Source organism: Erithacus rubecula (genome assembly GCF_903797595.1).
Source record: "Erithacus rubecula genome assembly, chromosome: Z".
NCBI classification, from domain to species: domain Eukaryota; kingdom Metazoa; phylum Chordata; class Aves; order Passeriformes; family Muscicapidae; genus Erithacus; species Erithacus rubecula.
Window position 1 is genome coordinate 21,716,459 of NC_136661.1, and position 18,824 is coordinate 21,735,282.

The window sequence follows — 18,824 nt, forward strand, 5'->3', positions numbered from 1 at the left end:
TGCTCAGGATCTTAGTTAGAGGGAAGAAGAACGCAAAAACATTTGGAGTTATGGCATTTGTATTCCCAAGTCATTTCACATTTGATGGGACCCTGCTTTTCTGGAGATGGCTGAACACCTGCCCATCCATGGGAAGTGGTGACTTAATTCCTTGTTTTCCTTTCCTATTATAATCTCTTTATTTCAAAATAAAAAAGTTTTCTAGCTTTTACCCTTCCAGTTCTCTCCCTCATCCTGGGAAATGGGGGACAGAGCAAGTGGCTGCTTGGGACTGGTGTTAAACCTCAACAGCACTGTTACCACATTTGATATGAATTATATTCCCTCCTAAAATTTTAGTAAATGGAGAATGCTCAGGTCAAAGTTTTGGTTGAGAGGTTAATGTATCTGTAAATGAAAATGAATGTATTGTGCTTACTTTATTCATGTTAAATAAGGAATTCCCAAATGTTATCTTTGGATAAGTAGGAGGAATGTGAGTGCACCATGCTGGCATTCCCAAAACCTGTGCTGTCGTTGGAGATTCTGTTGATAGAAACAGGTTTGCAGATAAAAGTGCCAGAGATGTCCCTGACAACAGGACATGCAGGCATTTTCAGCATTTTGTCTGAACACTAGTTGAAAACCCTTGGCTTTTTATTACAACTTGGTGTTCACAAAAGTGTTAGATTCATCATTAAATTAAAATTACTTTGATCTAGGATTCATTATTACTCTGTCTATCAAAGAACTTTGTACATTTTGGAGCTTGAACTAATGAGGAACTTATCTTGTGACCTAGGCAAGAGTAGACCCAGATAACTACTCTGCTTTTTACTTTGTTCTCTCTTAATACAAAATTAATTTCATCACAACGTGCTGAAAAACTGCTTATGGAGAAACTAACTTCCTCAGCTAATTTCCATATTCATAGCTGAAATGTAACAAATTATTTCCAAATTATTTTGCCTTCCTTTTTACTTTTAGTTGCCAGTTTCAGATGATGTTGTGTACTCAATTGGCTATCACAGTATATTAAAGACTTTATTATTTAAAGGAGTTTGACAGGGAAAATGAACATAGTGTTAAGAAAGGATATAAGACTGGAGATGTTGAGTGGCACCAAAGAATTCTTTCTTGAGCAGTGGCTAGCAATGGATGCTGAGGCTGAGAACAGGATGGGAATATGATGTTTTCACAGAACACTTTCTCCTTCTCCAGTAGTTGTCCTTATGTCCTTATGTCTACACAACTCTATAAATATTCTCATAGCGAGTTAAAGGCGTTAATTTCGAATATCTTTATATGTTGTCAGACAGCACAGCTGGTTTCACTGGACAAGTTAGACATAGCTCTGCATCATTACCTTTTCTGGAACTGCCTATGGGCCACCTCTGTCTGGAACAGGGTGTTTGTGAATTCAAAAGAAATAATGACTAAAAAATTTCCAACAGTGTAGCTCAGAAGATAACTAGAATATAGAACAAAAGTATAAAACAATTAATTGTTCAGAGGTTAGGATTGTTGCACATAGTAGTAATAAGGCAATATTCAACTTAAATAAAATTTGCAAATTAAAAACTACAAACTTCATGCAGTTCTGTGACTGTGGAATGCGATGGCAAAGTGCACACCACAAATCAAGGACTTATTAAGGTTTATACAGAGGTGGCACATATAACTGGAGGTCACAAATTACCACATTCTAACAGCTAAGGCTCAGGTTTCTGCACCTCAGGTGCTGCGTTCAGTTTTGGGACTCATTCTACAAGACAATGGTAGGTGCTGGAGCATGTTCAGAGAAGTAGGTTATAGCCAGATGGAGCTCAGCCTCTTCTTCCAGACAACAAGCAACAAGAGGAAATGGCCTCAAGTTACTCCAGGAGAGATTTAGATTGTATTATAAGAAAATTTCCTTCACCAAGACAGTTGTCAGGCACTAGAACAGGCTGCCAAAGGAAGTGGTGGAGTCACCATCCCTGAAGGTATTTAAAAGATGTGTAGATGTGGTACTGGGGTACATGGCTTAGTGGGGAACTCGGCAGTGCTGGTTTAAGGGTTGGACTTGGATTTTGGAGGTCTTTTCAATCCTAAAAGTTGCCCTGATACTACTGCAGAAGGGGCAAATGGTACACTTATGTTGTACCAATGCACACTGAGTCTCTAATGAAGGAAAATCGCTGAGCATCTGTATGCTCTTGGAATTCTTGCATCTTTTTTTTTTCTGGGAAACATCTGATATTAGCTGTGTGAAAACACTAGACACATGATTCTGGTGAGCTTACAGCGAATTCCTGCCTTTTTTTCTTGAACTGTTTTGATTACAGGCAGCGTGACACCAGGCCCGCAATATATAATGGCCTGAAATCGGTCTCATTGAAGAATTCGGGGCTGTTGCCATTTAGGAGAGCAGCAGGAGGCTCGGGCGAGGCTTCAGCGCTCGCCGCGCAGCGCGGCTGGAGGGAGGCACCGCAACACCTCTCTGTGCCGGCTCACGTCAGCCTGGGAGCCACCGCCGTGCTCGGCTACCTCGCCTGGAATTTCACCTTCTTTGGAAAACCAAAACAGCCAAAAACCCCGCGGCAGGCAGGCACGGTTCTGACGGGAGCGCACCCGCAGCCGCCGCGGCTCCCAGCCCTCCCTCCGTCCGTCTGTCCCTCGGTCCGTCTGTCCCTCTGCCCCTCTGTCCGTCTGTCTCTCCGCCCGTCTGTCCCTCTGCCCCTCTGTCCGTCTGTCCCTCCGTCCGTCTGTCCCTCCGTCCGTCTGTCCCTCTGCCCCTCTGTCCGTCTGTCTCTCCGCCCGTCCGTCCCTCTGTGTCTCTCTCCCTCTGTCCCTCTCTTCGTCTCTCCCTCTCTCTCTCCCTCTCCCTCCCTCTCTCCATCCTTCCCCTTCTCCATCTCTCCCCCTCTCCATCCCTCTCTCTCTCTCCCCTCCCTCCCCACGTTCTTTCCCGAGCCCATCTTTCCGTGTCCCCTCCCACGTCCCGCCCCTTGGCCGAGGAGCCGCCCCGGGCTCCATCCCCCGGCTCTCCCCATTCCCGAGCTCCATCCCCGGACTCTCCCCATTCCCGGGCTCCATCCCCCGGCTCTCCCCATCACCGGGCTCCATCCCCGGACTCTCCCCATTCCCGGGCTCCATCCCCGGACTCTCCCCATTCCCGAGCTCCATCCCCCGGCTCTCCCCGTCCCCGGGCTCCATCCCCGGACTCTCCCCATTCCCAGGCTCCATTCCCCGGCTCTCCCCGTACCCGGGCTCCATCCCCCGGCTCTCCCTATTCCCGGGCTCCATTCCCGGGCTCTCCCCGCCCCTCCATCCTCGCCTGGCTCCGGGAAGCTCCCGGGGCCTCGCCGGCTGCCTCCAAGGGTGGCGGGCTGCCAGACCCAGTTATATACCCAGCGTATATAACACATATGAGCGCACATCCAGAGAGGGATGTCTATGAAAGGGCACTTAGGCTGAGCTCATAATGAGAAACGAGCCCGTTCCTGCTTGCAGAGGGGACATTGTCTGTGCAGGCACGCGAAGCTGCTGCGCTGGCTGTGACAGACCCCGGCGGGGTACGGAGGAGCCCGACCTGCCCAGAGGAAGAGGCTGGTCCGCTGGTGCCTGGGCTCTGCACCAAGCTGCTCCCCTGCCAGAACAGACCATGCCCAGGCCCTGCCGTACCAGCATGTTGGATCCCAAGGAGGGATGCTTTACAGGTAGGTTTTGTTACCTATTATCCTTTTCACGTCTCTTGTGTTCCCCTGGGTTTTTGGGGGGGAATGAGATAAACACAAAGAATGTGCCTGGTGTACACAGCGCTGTGTGTAACGCAAAATAAGAGCTTGGCTGGCTGTGCTTTTTTATTGCATTGTTTTTGCTGGTAATCTGTCACAAATCCCAATTCGTATTTTGCTTCACAAAAGGACGCTACCAAATGTGTAAATGTGGCCCCTCTATGAATCTGACAGTGTTAACTCCCGTGTCATTGAGCTTTCTGCAGCTTTCCTAGATGCTGGGCCTGACAATGGGTGGGAATAGCAATTGCATTCCTGGCTGTACCTGGAAGCAGCACTCGTTTTCCTGGACATTCATGCCCTGACGTGCCCTGCACCTTGAGAGTGAAACTGTCCTGCTCTAGCTCCTCAGACTGATGCCTGACTACAGAGCTGGACAGCAAAACCCTTATTTAGGTAGTGAGGAGAGCCATTAATTAAGAGAGATTTATCAGTGTCATTAAAACTGATGGGGATGCATAAGGAAAACAAATGTTAATATCAAGGGCTTTTTGCAGATGATGCCACCAACCATTTTTTACCCTGGCATTGAGGAATGAACCTAAATTCCCAAGAGGACTTTCAAAGGCTAAGCCTGATATTATGACTGATACATTTTAGAGAGGTTGGGCAAATTTGTCACCTGACCAGCCTTTCAGTTTGTGCTTAATGTTGAGCACACAATCCAATTTACTCACTGAAATTTAAGGCTGGGTGAATGTTCTTAGATCATGACCTTATTACCTTTATAGTTCAGTTTCTGCACAAAGCCTCTGAGGGTTACTTCTGCACTGCCTCGTAGGAATTTATGACATTTAAATTTGTTACAGTGCCCTGGAAAGGGTAACGCATTTTGTGTCTATGAATCTTATTGCCCTTGCATTGAGCATTTTACTGGCTTTTACAATTGGTTAAAAATTCTGAGTAGAGGGATGTTTCAATGTTTCTAAAGTAACTTTTGGTTATGATTTTTGGCACAGTCCTGCTGGTCTCGTGAGACAGTTACTTCTTGTATTGTCTCACTGCAAGAATTACACTCCAGTGATGTGACTCTCAGAGATATTTTCTTCATTATAACATGTGAAATAAAGCCATAAATCATGTTACAGTATTGCTGAGAAGAGATAATTTTTATTGCTTTTATCACTTTAATGCCTTTTTATGTGATACCACTATAAACATGAGAACTGTGCTCTACAGAGGTGAGTGGGTGTGACGTGCTGTGTTTATAAACACTCCCACAGGCTGTCAGCTGAGTTTCCATGGCTGAAGACAAATATTTTCAATTTTAAATCTCATCTCTCACATGGCATGCTATAAACCACAGTGACAGCTAGGAGTATTCAATAGAATTTTTTGGATAGAAGAACCCTTTCCGCGCTAATCCCTATCTGTGTTTAGAACCTGTAGCATTAAGAGGAGTGACTTAGGAGAGAATGAACATGTCTTAAAATGCTAAGAGTCTGATTATTCAGGACTGTGCCCGCATGAAGAATCTTTGCTCTCATAACTGGTGTCACTGATGACAGGGAAATTATTTATGTGGGTTATGAACTATTTGTATAACAAAGAGTGTGCAATATTGGAGTCCCAACGATGTAGTAAAGCTGTCCTAGGAAAAGTTCCTTCAGAAGTTTTATTTCACAATTGTCAATTAAATGATCTTTCTTCTGAGTGCAGTGAAACAGAAACTTCCTTATTTGATGATGTACTCTCTGCTGATCCAGACAGGGAGGTGTGAAGTTATTTACTGGTTCCCCAAACTGTATTTACAGGATGCTGTCTGAACCCAAGATAAGCAATGTGCACTTCATATTTTGTACAGGGTCTTTAAACAGAGCACAGTGCTGTGTCCAGAGTCTCTTCATGGGCCATGAATTACAGTTGTTCCTGCAGCAATTGCAGCCAGTGGCCAAATATCAGTGATATATATATATAAGGTCTCTAGAAATAAAATTCACCAAGATGGGTGATTCCTTTTTTCTTTCCAAATAATAAAAAACTTTGTAAAATATTTAATCTCAATAGGTTTGAAGCACTTTATTTTAATAATACTTAAAATGTTTTTTCACGTGAAACACCTCAACGTGGCATTGGACCAATTATTTAAAACAATTTCTATTGAACATATTTGGAAAATCAGGATTCATGAGGAACTGTTGCAAATTTATTGATTCTCTGACATTCAGAAGAGTATTATAAAAGAAAAAAGGCCATTAGCATACAGGTCTGGAACTGTGACTAAGATACTGAACCCTGTGTAGCAACATGGTATCTTTCTGTATGGAAAACTCTTCTGATTAGCACTGGAGATTTGACCAGGTTGGAACTTCTTTTTATTTGTGACCTTATTTTGTGCTGATCAGCTGTGTGTGTGAATTCCATCAGGACATTCAGCTGCCCAGTGCTTCTGGGAACACACCTGTTACTCAGGTCAGCAGTGGGAAATTCAAACCCTTTCCCATACCTCTTTTAAGTTGATCCATTTCATTAAGTTGGTTGCATGAAGTACTCTTCTAAGACACCCCAATTTTGCCTCATGTCATCTGCCTTATTTAAGTTTTGGCAGAGAAAAGCCTGGTTTATGTGGTGAGGCCAAGACCCAAGGTGTTCCCCCAGGACCCAAGATGTTGGCTGGCAGCATTGTGGCACTTTCTCTTGGCTGTGAACTGACTCTATTTTATGTCGCCAACTTCCATGAGTATATTTAAACCAGAAACTGTGGTTTCTATTGCAGATTTGGCAAATCCTGTTCTTGATTTTTTTCTTTGCAGAAGCCAGTTTTTTTCTTGTTTTCCACCTCAATTTAGATGAAAGTGATCCATCACTGGAAATAGTGACATATGTCTTTTTGTGTCAAAAGTCTATGTGTATTTTTCTTCTGCCTGTTGTAGTTCTGCTGTCTAAAATATTAGCAGTTTTCTATGTTTTGTGCAGCATTTTGAATAAAAATTGGTCATATTATTACATAGTTTAACTCTGGTGCTCCTTGAAGCTACTAATGTACAGATCATCATCTAGCATAGTGAAAAATAATTTCTTTTATTAATTTATTTTATTAATTTTATTTATCAATGCAAATTTCTCAATCCATGTCTCCCACTTAAATGCTAGTCCATTCTTGTTTTCTTTTCCTTGCTGTATATTGCCACAATATTTTGTCTTAGTATTTTTTCAAGTAATAGCTGTACATAGCACATATTTATTAGTGACAGAGTCAAAGTTTTTCTGAGTATTTTTCTTTTTCTCACTATTTTGGTGATATAAAATTGCTTCTGGGGATGGAGCAACCAAAGTGACATAAAATCTACTTTTCTTCTCAACATCTTCCAAAATTACATGTCCTCATTGAGCTAATTTAGATGTAAAACAATAAAAATGGCAGTCTTAGGTGAAAGAATTTATTATTATCTTTGTTTGGTTAGAGTTCTGTGGTAACCAGTAATCTAAACTGTAACATGAAAATACATTAGAGTCTCTGCTTCTGTTTTTGCAAATTATAGCTTTAACATGCAAAGCTTTCAAAGTATGCTATGGCATATCAGAGCACAGAAACTTGAAAATTCAATATCATAGCCTGATCATTTGATAGTATAAAATTAAAAACTGGTTATAAATTTTCCTGTAGTCTTTATGTGTTTTGCAGTGCTTACTAGGATATTGTGAAGGAAAGTTGGATGCAGTTAGAGGTTTTGTAAGTCAGTGACATTTGGACATTATACAATTTTCAAGTATCATATTCTATTTGAGATTTTTTTTTTCTGATTAAGAAGGGGAGTTCTGTTTGGTTTTGGTTTGTGACTTTTTTTTTTCCTTTTTGCTTGTTTTATTTATTTAATGTTGTGGTATGTTGACCCTGGCTGGATGGTAGGTGCCTTTGAAAACCACTCTTTCACTTCTCAGCTGGTCTGGTGAGAGAAGGCTCACGGGTTGAGATAAGGACAGGGAGAGAACACTTTGCAATTACCATCACAGGCAAAAGAGACTTGACTTGGGGAAATCAATTCAGTTTAATGCCAGTCAAATTAGAACTAGAGTATGGTAGTGAGAACTAAACCCAATTATTAAAAAAGCCCCTTCTTCCCACCCTTCACAGCCTTAACATTATTCCCCCTTTCTCTGCCTCCTCTCACTGAGCAGAGTTTTTACTATGGATATGAATTAAAGCATTTTCAGTCTTCTGGCCTTTTTGATAATGGTGAAGATGCAACACATTTAATTTTTTTTTTTTAATTGAAAATGTAAATATTAATTGTTTTAACATCAGAAATAAAAAACTTCTAGTGAGATTACAATTCCTGTGTTACCTTATGAAAGATTTGGGGGGATTTACACATCTTTGAGGGGAATAGAGAAACAGTACTGTCACCACTTTTGACATGATTTCAGGCATAGGACTGCCTAAAATTATCAACAGGTATGAATATATTCTGTCCACTCTTTCCTTAGCCCTCAAAGGTTAAGGATCATTTATCTGTGTTTAGGGCAGGATGGAACAGTAGCAATAACACCTCTAAAATTTTAAAAATCATCAGTGTCCCATTTATTTTTTAATGCATGTATTTTGTGAAGTCTCAATTGCTTTAGAAAAGCAATGGAAGTGAAGATTGGAATGTCACAGTAAAGACAGAGGGACCCTTACATCTTATGGACAATGGTTACAAGCTAATCTGGTGAAAGCAATTTTACATTATTTCTTGTATGGTATTCTGGTTAGTGCTCTTAAGGCATCAGCCAGCATTTGCTTTTCCCTTTGAAAAATGCTCTTTCAAATGGAATGCAGCCTTCATCCTGTAAGCTGGGCACCTTCCATGTGAGGCAGCTCAGGTATGAGCACGTTTGATAGTGCTTCTGTGCAGGGCAGGAGGCTGCAGCCAGGTGAGATTTCAGACACAGAGAGTGGATGTTTCTAATGCATCTTCCAGACAAGGGCCTATTTTGGTCTTTGAATGCAGCAAGCATTAGGCCAGCACATTTCTGATTCAACAGCTTCAAGGGAACTGCAGCAAGGGAGTGAGAGCCCAGTCTGTGGTGATGATTCATGTGCAGACAGACAGGTTCTGTGTCTGGACTCTTGGCTGAGGCTGGTGGATTATTCCAGTCCTTGCAGACAGAGGCAGCTCACTTGGCATTGTTTTCTGGTAACTTTTCCAACAGCCTCTTTTATCCACAAGTGCCAAGCCGCTGAGGACTGGAGTGGCCCAGTCTGAGCCAGGCAGTGGCCAGCCCGTGCCTGTGTCCTGCGGTGGTGAGGGGGAATGGCTCCAGCCCATCCCATTCCTGTCTGTGAGCCTCTTGCTGCTGCTGCCTGCTCCTGGGACAGAGCCTGGCACTGCACACAGGGTGCAGGGCGTGCTCAAGCACTTCTCTTTTCACCCAGCACAGCCAGAGGCAGACCTAGAGCAGGAAATGGAGAAATGCAGAGATACTGACCACTGTTAAAATTACCACATGCACATGACTGTGGTAACTCCTTTATGGCCTTGAGTTGCATACACAAAAAGTTCTGTGTGTCTCCTCATGTGGAGGTCAGCTGCAGATAGGTTGTGCCTGAATATCTGAGAAGCTGAAATGTAAATGGAAATTTATGCTTAGGATACATATATAGTTAACACAAATATATTTTAAAACTCTGTTATGAACAGCCTTATTGAGGACTGAAGATCTTACTGATGAGCATTGTGGAGTCTGCTGATGCTGCCACAGTTATTTATAGTTTTCACAGTTCTATAGTGCTTCTACTCAAGTCAAGAAAACCTATTTGTAATTCCTGAAGCAATCTCTGACTAAATCTACAGGCAGCTCTTTGGCCGAAGAGCAGTAGGTGGGATATATTCTTTATATGTACTGCAATATTAAAATATGCTTATGTATCTTTGAAGGTTACTATTATACTGTAGCTTCATGTGTTTCTGTTGGTAATTAAGTGGTTATGATTTTTTTTCTTCAGGAACTTTTGGGTTTTAAAATATTATTGGAATCTTCTAGCTGTTTCAGATGTAGTGGGCTTTCTTAATTCCTTCAAGTCCCAAGTCTTTTAGCTCCAGGAAGTTAACTCTGTGACTGAAAGTCAATTCCTTTTTCACAGCACTTCAATCTTTGCTAATTCTATTTTTGGAGTAGAAAATGTACCTTTTAAAATAGTGCAAACTTCTGAGTTTGGGGACTATTGAGAAGAATATGAATGTTTCTATAGTTACTCTTCACTTTTTGTATTTTTCTTTAATTTAATAACGCCAGTTTTGTTTGTTTGTTTATTTGTTTTTAAAGGGACAGAAAAAAAGCCTATTCTCTTTAAAAAATCGTATTTAAGTAAAATAGTATTGTTCATGTGTGCCACTCCCCTCTAGTGAAGAGAAGTGGAATTGCTTCATGTCATGTCATGCCATTGGCCCCCTAGCTGCAACTAGATTATGGAATTTTTCTTCAACTTGCAATGACAGAGAGTTATCTTTCTTTCAGTGGAACAGTGTGAACTTTTTTCTGCTCTTTCTATTAAGGAAGAAATAGACTTTCATTGCAAAACATGCTAAATTTGTTAAATCCTGCCCTTTGCACACACACAATGCCCAAGTAAATATAAAATTAACAACAGCAAAACTGTATTAGTTATTACTCCTCTGTCTGTATTTCCCTGGGTTTGAGTAAAAGTTTCATGTTCCTTGCCCCTGTTTACATACATGAAGCATTTATTTTAACAATGTTCACTTTTTCCTTGATAGTTGAATACATTTTTGTGTAGTAATCTTAACTTCTCCACGACGGGTTGATGTTTGCTTTATTAAACCTCTGAGTAAGTTACACCACAGCTCAAGCTGTTTGGTCACAGATAGGTGTGCAATTCTAGATAAAAGTATCTATCCACATATTTTCACTTGGATGTTTTTATTGAAGAGGTAACCAAGGAAAAAAGCATTACAAAAATGTTGTGTATGTGATAAATATTCTATCAAACGTCAGCTAACAAGGTCCCAAGTGTGAGATTTCTCTGGCCAGAGGCCAGTCAAATAGCTCAGCAGTCACCTTAGTCTGTACTCTGTACTTATCAGCCATGGAGAGAAATGCATGCATTTAGCTTTCCATTTATCATCTGAAGTACACAGCTAAAATATGCTCATAGTTAGAAGCTAATTGTTTCTATTTACTGCACATAGCAAATGCATCAAGCAAGCATAGGATGAATCCTGTAATGGGTAGTCTTTAAAAAAGATCTATTTGTGTCTCTTTTTTTGTTCATTAATTTTGCCCTTAATTCATATAATTAATTCATATGTCATTAACCAGTGGTGCTGGTGAAAACAGCTTTTTCTTTTACACTGACCACCAAATTTAATCCATTAGAGTTGCACAGGCTGTAAAGGTCACAAGCCTAGCAAAGTAAACAGCCCAAAGAAGTTGTATGAGACGTAGAAGTAATGAACCCTAAATCAACATAAAATACTGTATGAGGCAAATGTATGCAGAAAAATATTTAAGAGAAAAGAGGGCACAGATCCACGGTATTTTTAGTTATGCCTAAGATGTGCAGGAGTCTGCTGAGACTAGAATTTACTCTATAGAGCTCCCTATGTTTAAAACGGACCCTAGACATCCACCTACCTAAAGCTTGAAGAGCAAAATGTGTGAATATAGCTGAAAGACCAAGTGTAACACATTCTCTTGTTTTCCTTCCTTTAGAGATATTTTATATTTCACATCTTTGTTCTTTTCTGCTACCCGAAGATGCAGTTCACCCTTGCTCTTAAAGGATGGCAAATGCCTTTTATAAAGGCTAAAAGCAAGAGGGTTTGTTGGGTTTTTTTGTTTTGTTTTGTTTTGGTTTTTTTAAGTATTAAAAATATGAAGCCAAATCTCATGACATCTAGTTAGGCAAAACTCACATTCAGATTTGGATATTATAGCTTTTTTTTTTTTTTTTTTTTTTTTTTTTTTTTTTTTTTAATATACTATATTGTACATCACTGCATTTCCATAGTTTCTTCCTTTGTAACAAAAAGGATAAACTCCTGTTTGTTATTGCACAGCATTTTCAAAGCTCTGGTTGATAAATACCATTATGGAATTGTTATTAAAAATTTCCTCTTCTCTTTTCCAGAGAAATCAGTGCTTGCCCAGCCAACATTTGTTTTTGAAAAGAAGGACCGTTCTTTGAAGGTAAAAAGACTATTTTTCCCCCTTTTTCATTATTGATATAAAATTGATGATAAAAATTGTTGAGAAATAAGGATTCTATAGACAATTATCCTAGCAGTAAAATTTTAGCCCTGGTTAACACTTGCAATAAATGGTCTGAAAATAGAACAAGGAAGAATAGAAAACAGAAACAAAGCTTAATATATGCTGGGCTGTTATACTTTTATCTCTCTATCTAGAAAATTACTTTGCTATTTTCCTTGACTTTCCATGCTTATTTTTTTTCCAGCGGCGTGCAGAAGACCCAGTTTGCAAATCTGAAAATGGTAATGACCCCTCACTGAAGCAGCCTGTTTTAACTGGGTTATTCATGGGTCTGCCTGTTGCTTGTGGAAACAGAGTTTGGACTCTTTCTATGAGCAGGGCAAGTCCCAGTTGCCAGACTAAGATCTTGTGGGTTGTAGAGCCACCTAGTCTGTCCTAATATATATGTCCCTGTCTTCCCTCAAGAGTTCTTCCATCATACTTCACATATTTATCAGAAAGACAAGCTCCAGAAGCCCTGAAAATTGACCAAGTATATTCTTCAGCTGTATGAACTCCTTTTTCTCTTTGCCTGGGTGATGTTATAATGGAGCTCCTCATTCTTAATGTTTTCTGAGCCCATGGTCTATGAACTGATTCTAAGTGCTTGCTTTAGGTTCCCTGAACTCAGTAGAAATAAAGATTTCCCAGGGCTTTGTGACAGGTGTTGACTGAGATTCCAAAGCCCTCTTGCTCTTAGGTACTGTAAAGCTGTTCTGTAAGTACCTCCTAAGAATAAATAAGATTTTATTTTGTTCAGGTTTTAATTCAGCATCATAACATTATGCTGATGCCTCCTGCCAATTACATTATTTTTTTTTCTCTAGATTTCACTAGCTGTTCCAGAAAACGTGCAAGATCATCATCTTTGACTTTCCAGAAGTCTGACTCTCAGTCTAACACTGGTATGACATTTACCTCCAGTCATGTTTTAATTGGAGTTCTGTATTCCCATCTGGTAAAAAAACAATGAATTCCCCATCTAAGAAATGTTTCTGCATTGTAGGCATGCTGCAAGTCATGAAAACTTAAACATTGGTACGTGTTGGTAATTTCCAATAAATACCTTTTTAATTAAAAATACATTATTTTTCCATACTTACAAAATACCACAAAAAGTAGTGAAAAATATCCAAATTTTGCATAAATTTCTTGAAATGTTCACACAGTCAAGGGAGGACGAGGTCAGAAAATGAATTATATCCCTGGCTTCTGGAAGACATCAGTGTTCCCTGGGCAATCCTTTAAAATGTAAAGCAGTTTCCAGAGTGACTCCTTCTGTCCAGCCAAGAGCTGACTGGAATGCCTTTAAGGACTGTGTATTGTTTCTAGGGGAAATGAACACAAATCCCTGAGGCCACTGTGCAGAAGGACTGATCTGTTTTTTACAATTTTTATTTAACATAGGGATAGTACCAGAAAGGTACTTCTGACTTCAGGCATTACTAAATGTACAGTGCATTTTTTTAAAATCACATATGAATGTACCTAAGAGGATTTAAGGTAAGCTGAGTTTGGTTTACTCTGAAAGTTAAACGGGGATAGATGTGCTAGAAATTTAAGGGCATTCCTATACCAAAAAGTAAAGCAAAGTGCAGGAGAAGCTGGAGTGCTTTCCCTCTCGGTTGCCCACTCTGCTTAAGTGATGTGACCCTGTCTGGCTCCATTTTGAACCTCTCCACCTGGCAGTCTCCAGGACAGAGCTGTCACAGAGAGGATTAGCTGTGTGCCTGAGCCAGGCTCAGAGACCTCCTGGGATCAGCAGCACAGACATAGCCTAAGTCTGCTTCAAAGATGGTAGGTAGCAGTTAATGATTCATTCTGCTGTCAGTGAAAGCATGATATCGGCCTGGCTAACCCTAAAACTTCTCTTTTTTATTCTCCAAGCAAGTGATAATTTCAGTCTCTTATTCTTTTAGATACAGCTCTCACACAGAAAAGAGGGAGGTCATCTTCATTTAACATCCTTCCTACTTTCCCTCCCTCCCAGACAGGTAAATAAGAATAAATATTTATGTAGGAAAGGAAGTATTAGCTAAAATAAAGATGTGAGCAAAAAGGCTTTTTCTGCAAGACAGAGCTGAAGTGTGTTTGATTAGTGTGATATTTAGGTGGGAGAAAGGAGTCTTTTATAAAAAGGACTGGGAGTTCAACAGGGGTGGAATCTTTGAATAATTTAAGAACATATACTTACGAAGTGTGATACAAATTATACTTAAAAATAATAGTTAATAGTTTGCTTGCCATACAACAATGATGGTTTCTACAAAAATATAATTTTCTGTCCCAGGAGCCTGGGAACCAGGGACCCAGGGAATATCCTCAGTCTTAGCACTAACAAGAACAATGGAATAGTCTCAAATCCCAGCCCACGTCTCTACCAGAGACAGGTTCTTGATAGACCCTGGGGTATAGGATTTCTAAACAATGTTGAGAGTTCACAGCATTTTAATAGCAGCAAAAGACACTCTTGCAATGAAAAACTGGTGATGGTATGTATTGTATCAGTTGTGCCATTTTACAGGACATGGTACATGTGTGACATCCCACCCTTAAGGGGAAGGCAGCACCCAAGATTTGTAGGTGGTCATGGGTGGAAAGGAATGACAGAAGTCAGAGGTTCTGCAAAACCTTAAAAAGTTTTGAAACACACTTGGCCTGAAAACTGGTATAAGTCCTGATCTCCTATTAAAGGCACATGGAGGTAGGTTTTAGATGAAGGGATAAGGTGAAAGGGAAGAGAGAGAATTAAAGAGGATTTAAAAGGAGGAGAAAAAAAGAAAAAAGCTCACAGGTTCCAGCATCAGTATCGGTCTGGCTGAAGGCATGTCCAGGGTCCTGAGGCACATTGTAGATAGAAGAGTTTCCCCACCCTGGAGATGAATTTCTCTCTTTTTAAGCAAACCAGTTCTCATGTGCAGTTTGTACTTTCTGGAAATGGGTCAGAGGCCTTGGGAGTTTGGGGTGGTGTTGATGCCTTTACAGGCCATGCCCACATCTTGGCCTCATTCCTGCTGTGTTGTGCTTATGGCTGTCCTGGAAAAGTGCTGCCCTACCTCTCCATGGCCCTTTCTCCAGGCACATCCTGCACACAGTGAGCTCCTGCCACAGTCCCTGGCTCCACAGCTGTGTCAGTGCACAGGTTCACATTGCCCCTCCTAGCCTTGTATAGTGTGGTTGCCATCACCTTCTCACTGCTGTTTGACATCTTTATCAAAACAGTGAAAGCATCAAATGTGCACTGCCATCATTCTAGGAAGCTTTTAGCTGAACAGGGCAGGTACTTTTATTTATTTATTACTATATATTTGGGCCTCACTTAATCATCTTAAAAATGCCTAAAACTCAACCAGATAGCATTGACATTTGAATGTTTCTACAAAACAAGAACAGCTAAAAGATGAGGAAAGATTTTGCATTTAAAACATTCATTCATATCCAAAACACTGTGACATGGCCAGAAAAGCTCTGGTGTTTTCTGGTGCCAAAGCCTCCCACCTGTAAAAACTGAGATAATAAGAGTTATCTTGGAGATCTTTTTCAGATGGATATGTTGGAATATTGCTCAGGTACTACCAAAACAGGGAGGGGTTACAGAATTATTAATTGATGGTTAAAATTTGTGTTTACTCATTATTCAATTTTAAATTCCTTTTCTGTAGTAAAGAATAACATATTCATGACCTCAGCTCTTCTTCAAAGAAGTCCTCAAATCATCAAAAGCACAAGAGAAGGTAACTGTCATTGTAATATTTTGTCACTCTAGTTTAACAAAGGCATCCTTTAGAGATATGGAAAACAAAGAAAGAACAACTTTTTCCATACTGAATGATTGGCTAGGTATCTTTATGCAGGTCTTAACTTACTTGTTTGACAGTGTAAATTTCCAATGAAATCTGGTCTGAGCATCTGCTCTGACTACTTATTTCCTGAGTGGACTGAATATAACCTTCCATAGTGAAATTTCACACTTCTAACATTTCTCTCCTGGAGAAGGCAATGAAGAAACCTCTGGGCATCTGAAGATGCAGAATTAAATCTGAAATGGCAGAAGATATATCTAAAACATAGCAATAAATATAAGTATGAAGATACACCTAAATATATAAATACAAATATATTTTATAAGTACAAATAATAATGTTTATGTATATAATGTATTACTTTTTTATCCTGATAACACATTGGTTTCACTTCAGAGTTTTGTATTTTAGAAACCATTACAATTTTTCAGAATATGAAACAAGTAAACAACAGTAAATGTTATTTTAAAATTGTTTTAAACTTTCGATTTAGAGACAAGACATATAGGTATGAATTAGATGTGAAGAAAAAGTATATGTTTAAATATTTTGTCTTTGTATTTTGCAAGGATCCTTGTCACCAAGTCAATTATGGAATGTCATTAGACCTGCCACTTTACAGCCCCCACAAGCCCTGACCTGTCCTGAAATTCCTGTAGTATCTCTAGTGACTAAGAAAGAAGCATGTGTTCAGGTAAAAAGAAAAATAATTTTACTGGAGCTCAAATTAAGGAAAAAAAACCAGCCAAACAAAAACATCCAAAACAACCAAAACCAAGCACCAAACATACCAGTGGTGTTTTAAAGCAATTAAAAACCACTGTGTGATTTTCAAGGAAGTTCCCATGTAAGTTTCAGTGTAATTGATATATCACTGACATAATGTGAAATGTTAAACTCATGCTGTGTTTGAAAAATCATCTCTTCTCTGCAGGCTCTCATACATTTCTGATATCAGGGTTCTGTGGGAAAATCAGCTTTGGGTGTTTTGGATTTTATTTAGAAAGTGAGATTTTAGTATTTTAATTGAGGGCACTGGCTTAGTACTCAGCTGGAGGAAGCTCTGCCAACTTCCACATCTATTATCTGTATGTGTATCTATAAACCTTAGTTTATAGACTCTGGATTCTAGCAGATCTGTTAATAGCAGAAAACATACTAGCTCTGATTAATCCATTTTGATTTTATAATTTCTAGCTATCTGAAGACAGCTCTTACTCATCAGCTGAGAATTCACTAAATTCCAAAGCAGCAGTGGAGTCATCTATTACCATGAGTCTTTCCAGCTCTCCAAAAACACGGTAAGATTTATTTTTTTGGTTGTATTTCTACATCATCTTGTCACTTGGCTGATGGCATGCCCTTTCATCATCTATGTGTAACATGGTACTAAGCCCCTAGTATCAGCACCACACAGGGCTCACTGGTGTTAGTGTGTGGTGCCAAGATTGGTGTCTACTGACATAACCTTCACATGCCATAAGAAATGGGCTCCTGACTGCAGCTAATCTCTGTGAACTAGCAAACAAGCTGGAGACTGTTTTGGGTTGCCATCTCTCTTCTGACTGCATGTCTGTTACATCTCATAGAAAAGGGGCTGAGAGACTCAGGAAATTTCATTCTTTTGAGGAATTACCAATATATGTCAGCATATTGGACACAGGAGGCATAAATAAAAAAATACAGGACTGATTTGGAAGACCAGTTGAATGCTGCAATTGATGTTCTACTTTCATTCACAAAGCAGAATTTCTGGCACTAGAAGCTCTCTGTGGTGTCTGTGATAGGCTGGCATTTTTTGCAGCACAGACTTCAGAATTTCTGTGAGGAGGCTGACATCCTTGGACTGGGATGTTTCCCATCCTCTTGACACTGTATGTGATGGAAAGAGCCCCATTCTTGGAGATTAATCAGATTCTGACTAAGTGCTTGGAAAGCTTGTGTCTTAAGTGACAGGAATACAATGCTGGGAAAATATTGGTTTCTGGTCATGTATTTGACCAGAAATACATGACCTGTGAGACAGGGCTTTGCTTGGGTAACAGAAAGGGTTCAAGGCCAGCAGTGAGAAGTCACACTGGTGCAAAATTAGGCTGGGGATTGACTCATGAGAACCCTAGGTCTGTGGTTGTCTTGTGGTAGGTATTAATACTGCTTGCTGATGTTGATGTGGGTTATTTTCCTGGAAGTTGTGAGCATCAAGAATACACCTGGTATCACTTTTGATGAGAGAAAGACTTTTCAAAATTGCTGGGGCCACAGATAATAGATTTCTAATGTTGCCTAATTGCCCCTCATACCCAAGAAGGGCATAGAATATGTTAATTGCAAAGGAGTCTGTGCCTGTCTTTTATAGGGCTAGATGGACCACAGATAAAGATTGGGATGCACAGTGCCAGGGTTCTGAGGAGGCAAGGGATTTTTAGATGCACAAACAACTTAAATTCTTAATCCTTATTAACAAAAATAACATAATTAGAGGACAGATACTCACCATGATTTTGGAAGAACCAACCTTTTCTATTCCATTTAATGCTGTTGTGATGCCCTCTGAGGACAACATGTAGCCACATAGCACACTGGGTTTTTAGCAGAGTCTGAATGATGGTAATGCATGAATTAGAAAAGTTGAATTATTTGCTGTTGATATTTAAATTTATTTACCTTCTGTCAGCTGTACAAAATCTAGGAAAAGATTGGTTAGTGACTTTCTCCTGTAGAGAAATGCAACATAGTAATTCAATGCCAAAAAGTTAACTTAAAGGTACTTGCGGTATTTCTTTACCTTGTCTTTTTTTCCTACAAACACTCTGCTTGGTGCATTTGTGCCTTATGAATTCTGTATATCACAATACTAGTTCTGTCACAATCATGATAAATGTTTGCTGCTTTTACAGTTGAAAACTAATTTAAATCAACCAGGTGCTTACTGCTTTTATGAGATTGCAGGAGGATGTAAATGCCATTCTTGTGATCCACATTAAGTGATTACTGCTGTAAAATACTTTGGTAAAATCATTTTGGCATAGCTGTTTTCTCATCTATAGTAAACAAAAGACTTTATTAA

General features: G+C 39.9%; 1 protein-coding gene across 2 annotated transcripts in view; it reads left to right on the forward strand.

Moving 5' to 3' along the window:
* The first annotated feature begins 2,985 nt into the window (after nucleotides 1-2,985).
* RANBP3L (RAN binding protein 3 like) overlaps nucleotides 2,986-18,824 on the forward strand; it is a 30,941-nt gene continuing 15,102 nt past the window's right edge. The window contains exons 1-8 of one of the 2 annotated variants that reach the window (XM_079330664.1): nucleotides 2,986-3,680; nucleotides 11,833-11,891; nucleotides 12,160-12,196; nucleotides 12,782-12,859; nucleotides 13,874-13,948; nucleotides 15,617-15,688; nucleotides 16,327-16,451; nucleotides 16,955-17,058. In XM_079330664.1, the coding sequence (XP_079186790.1) occupies nucleotides 3,446-3,680; nucleotides 11,833-11,891; nucleotides 12,160-12,196; nucleotides 12,782-12,859; nucleotides 13,874-13,948; nucleotides 15,617-15,688; nucleotides 16,327-16,451; nucleotides 16,955-17,058 (785 nt within the window). In that variant the 5' untranslated portion in view covers nucleotides 2,986-3,445. Of the gene's footprint in view, nucleotides 3,681-8,453; nucleotides 8,637-11,832; nucleotides 11,892-12,159; nucleotides 12,197-12,781; nucleotides 12,860-13,873; nucleotides 13,949-15,616; nucleotides 15,689-16,326; nucleotides 16,452-16,954; nucleotides 17,059-18,824 lie in introns of those variants that run through there. The other variant, XM_079330665.1, reaches the window with a different exon arrangement.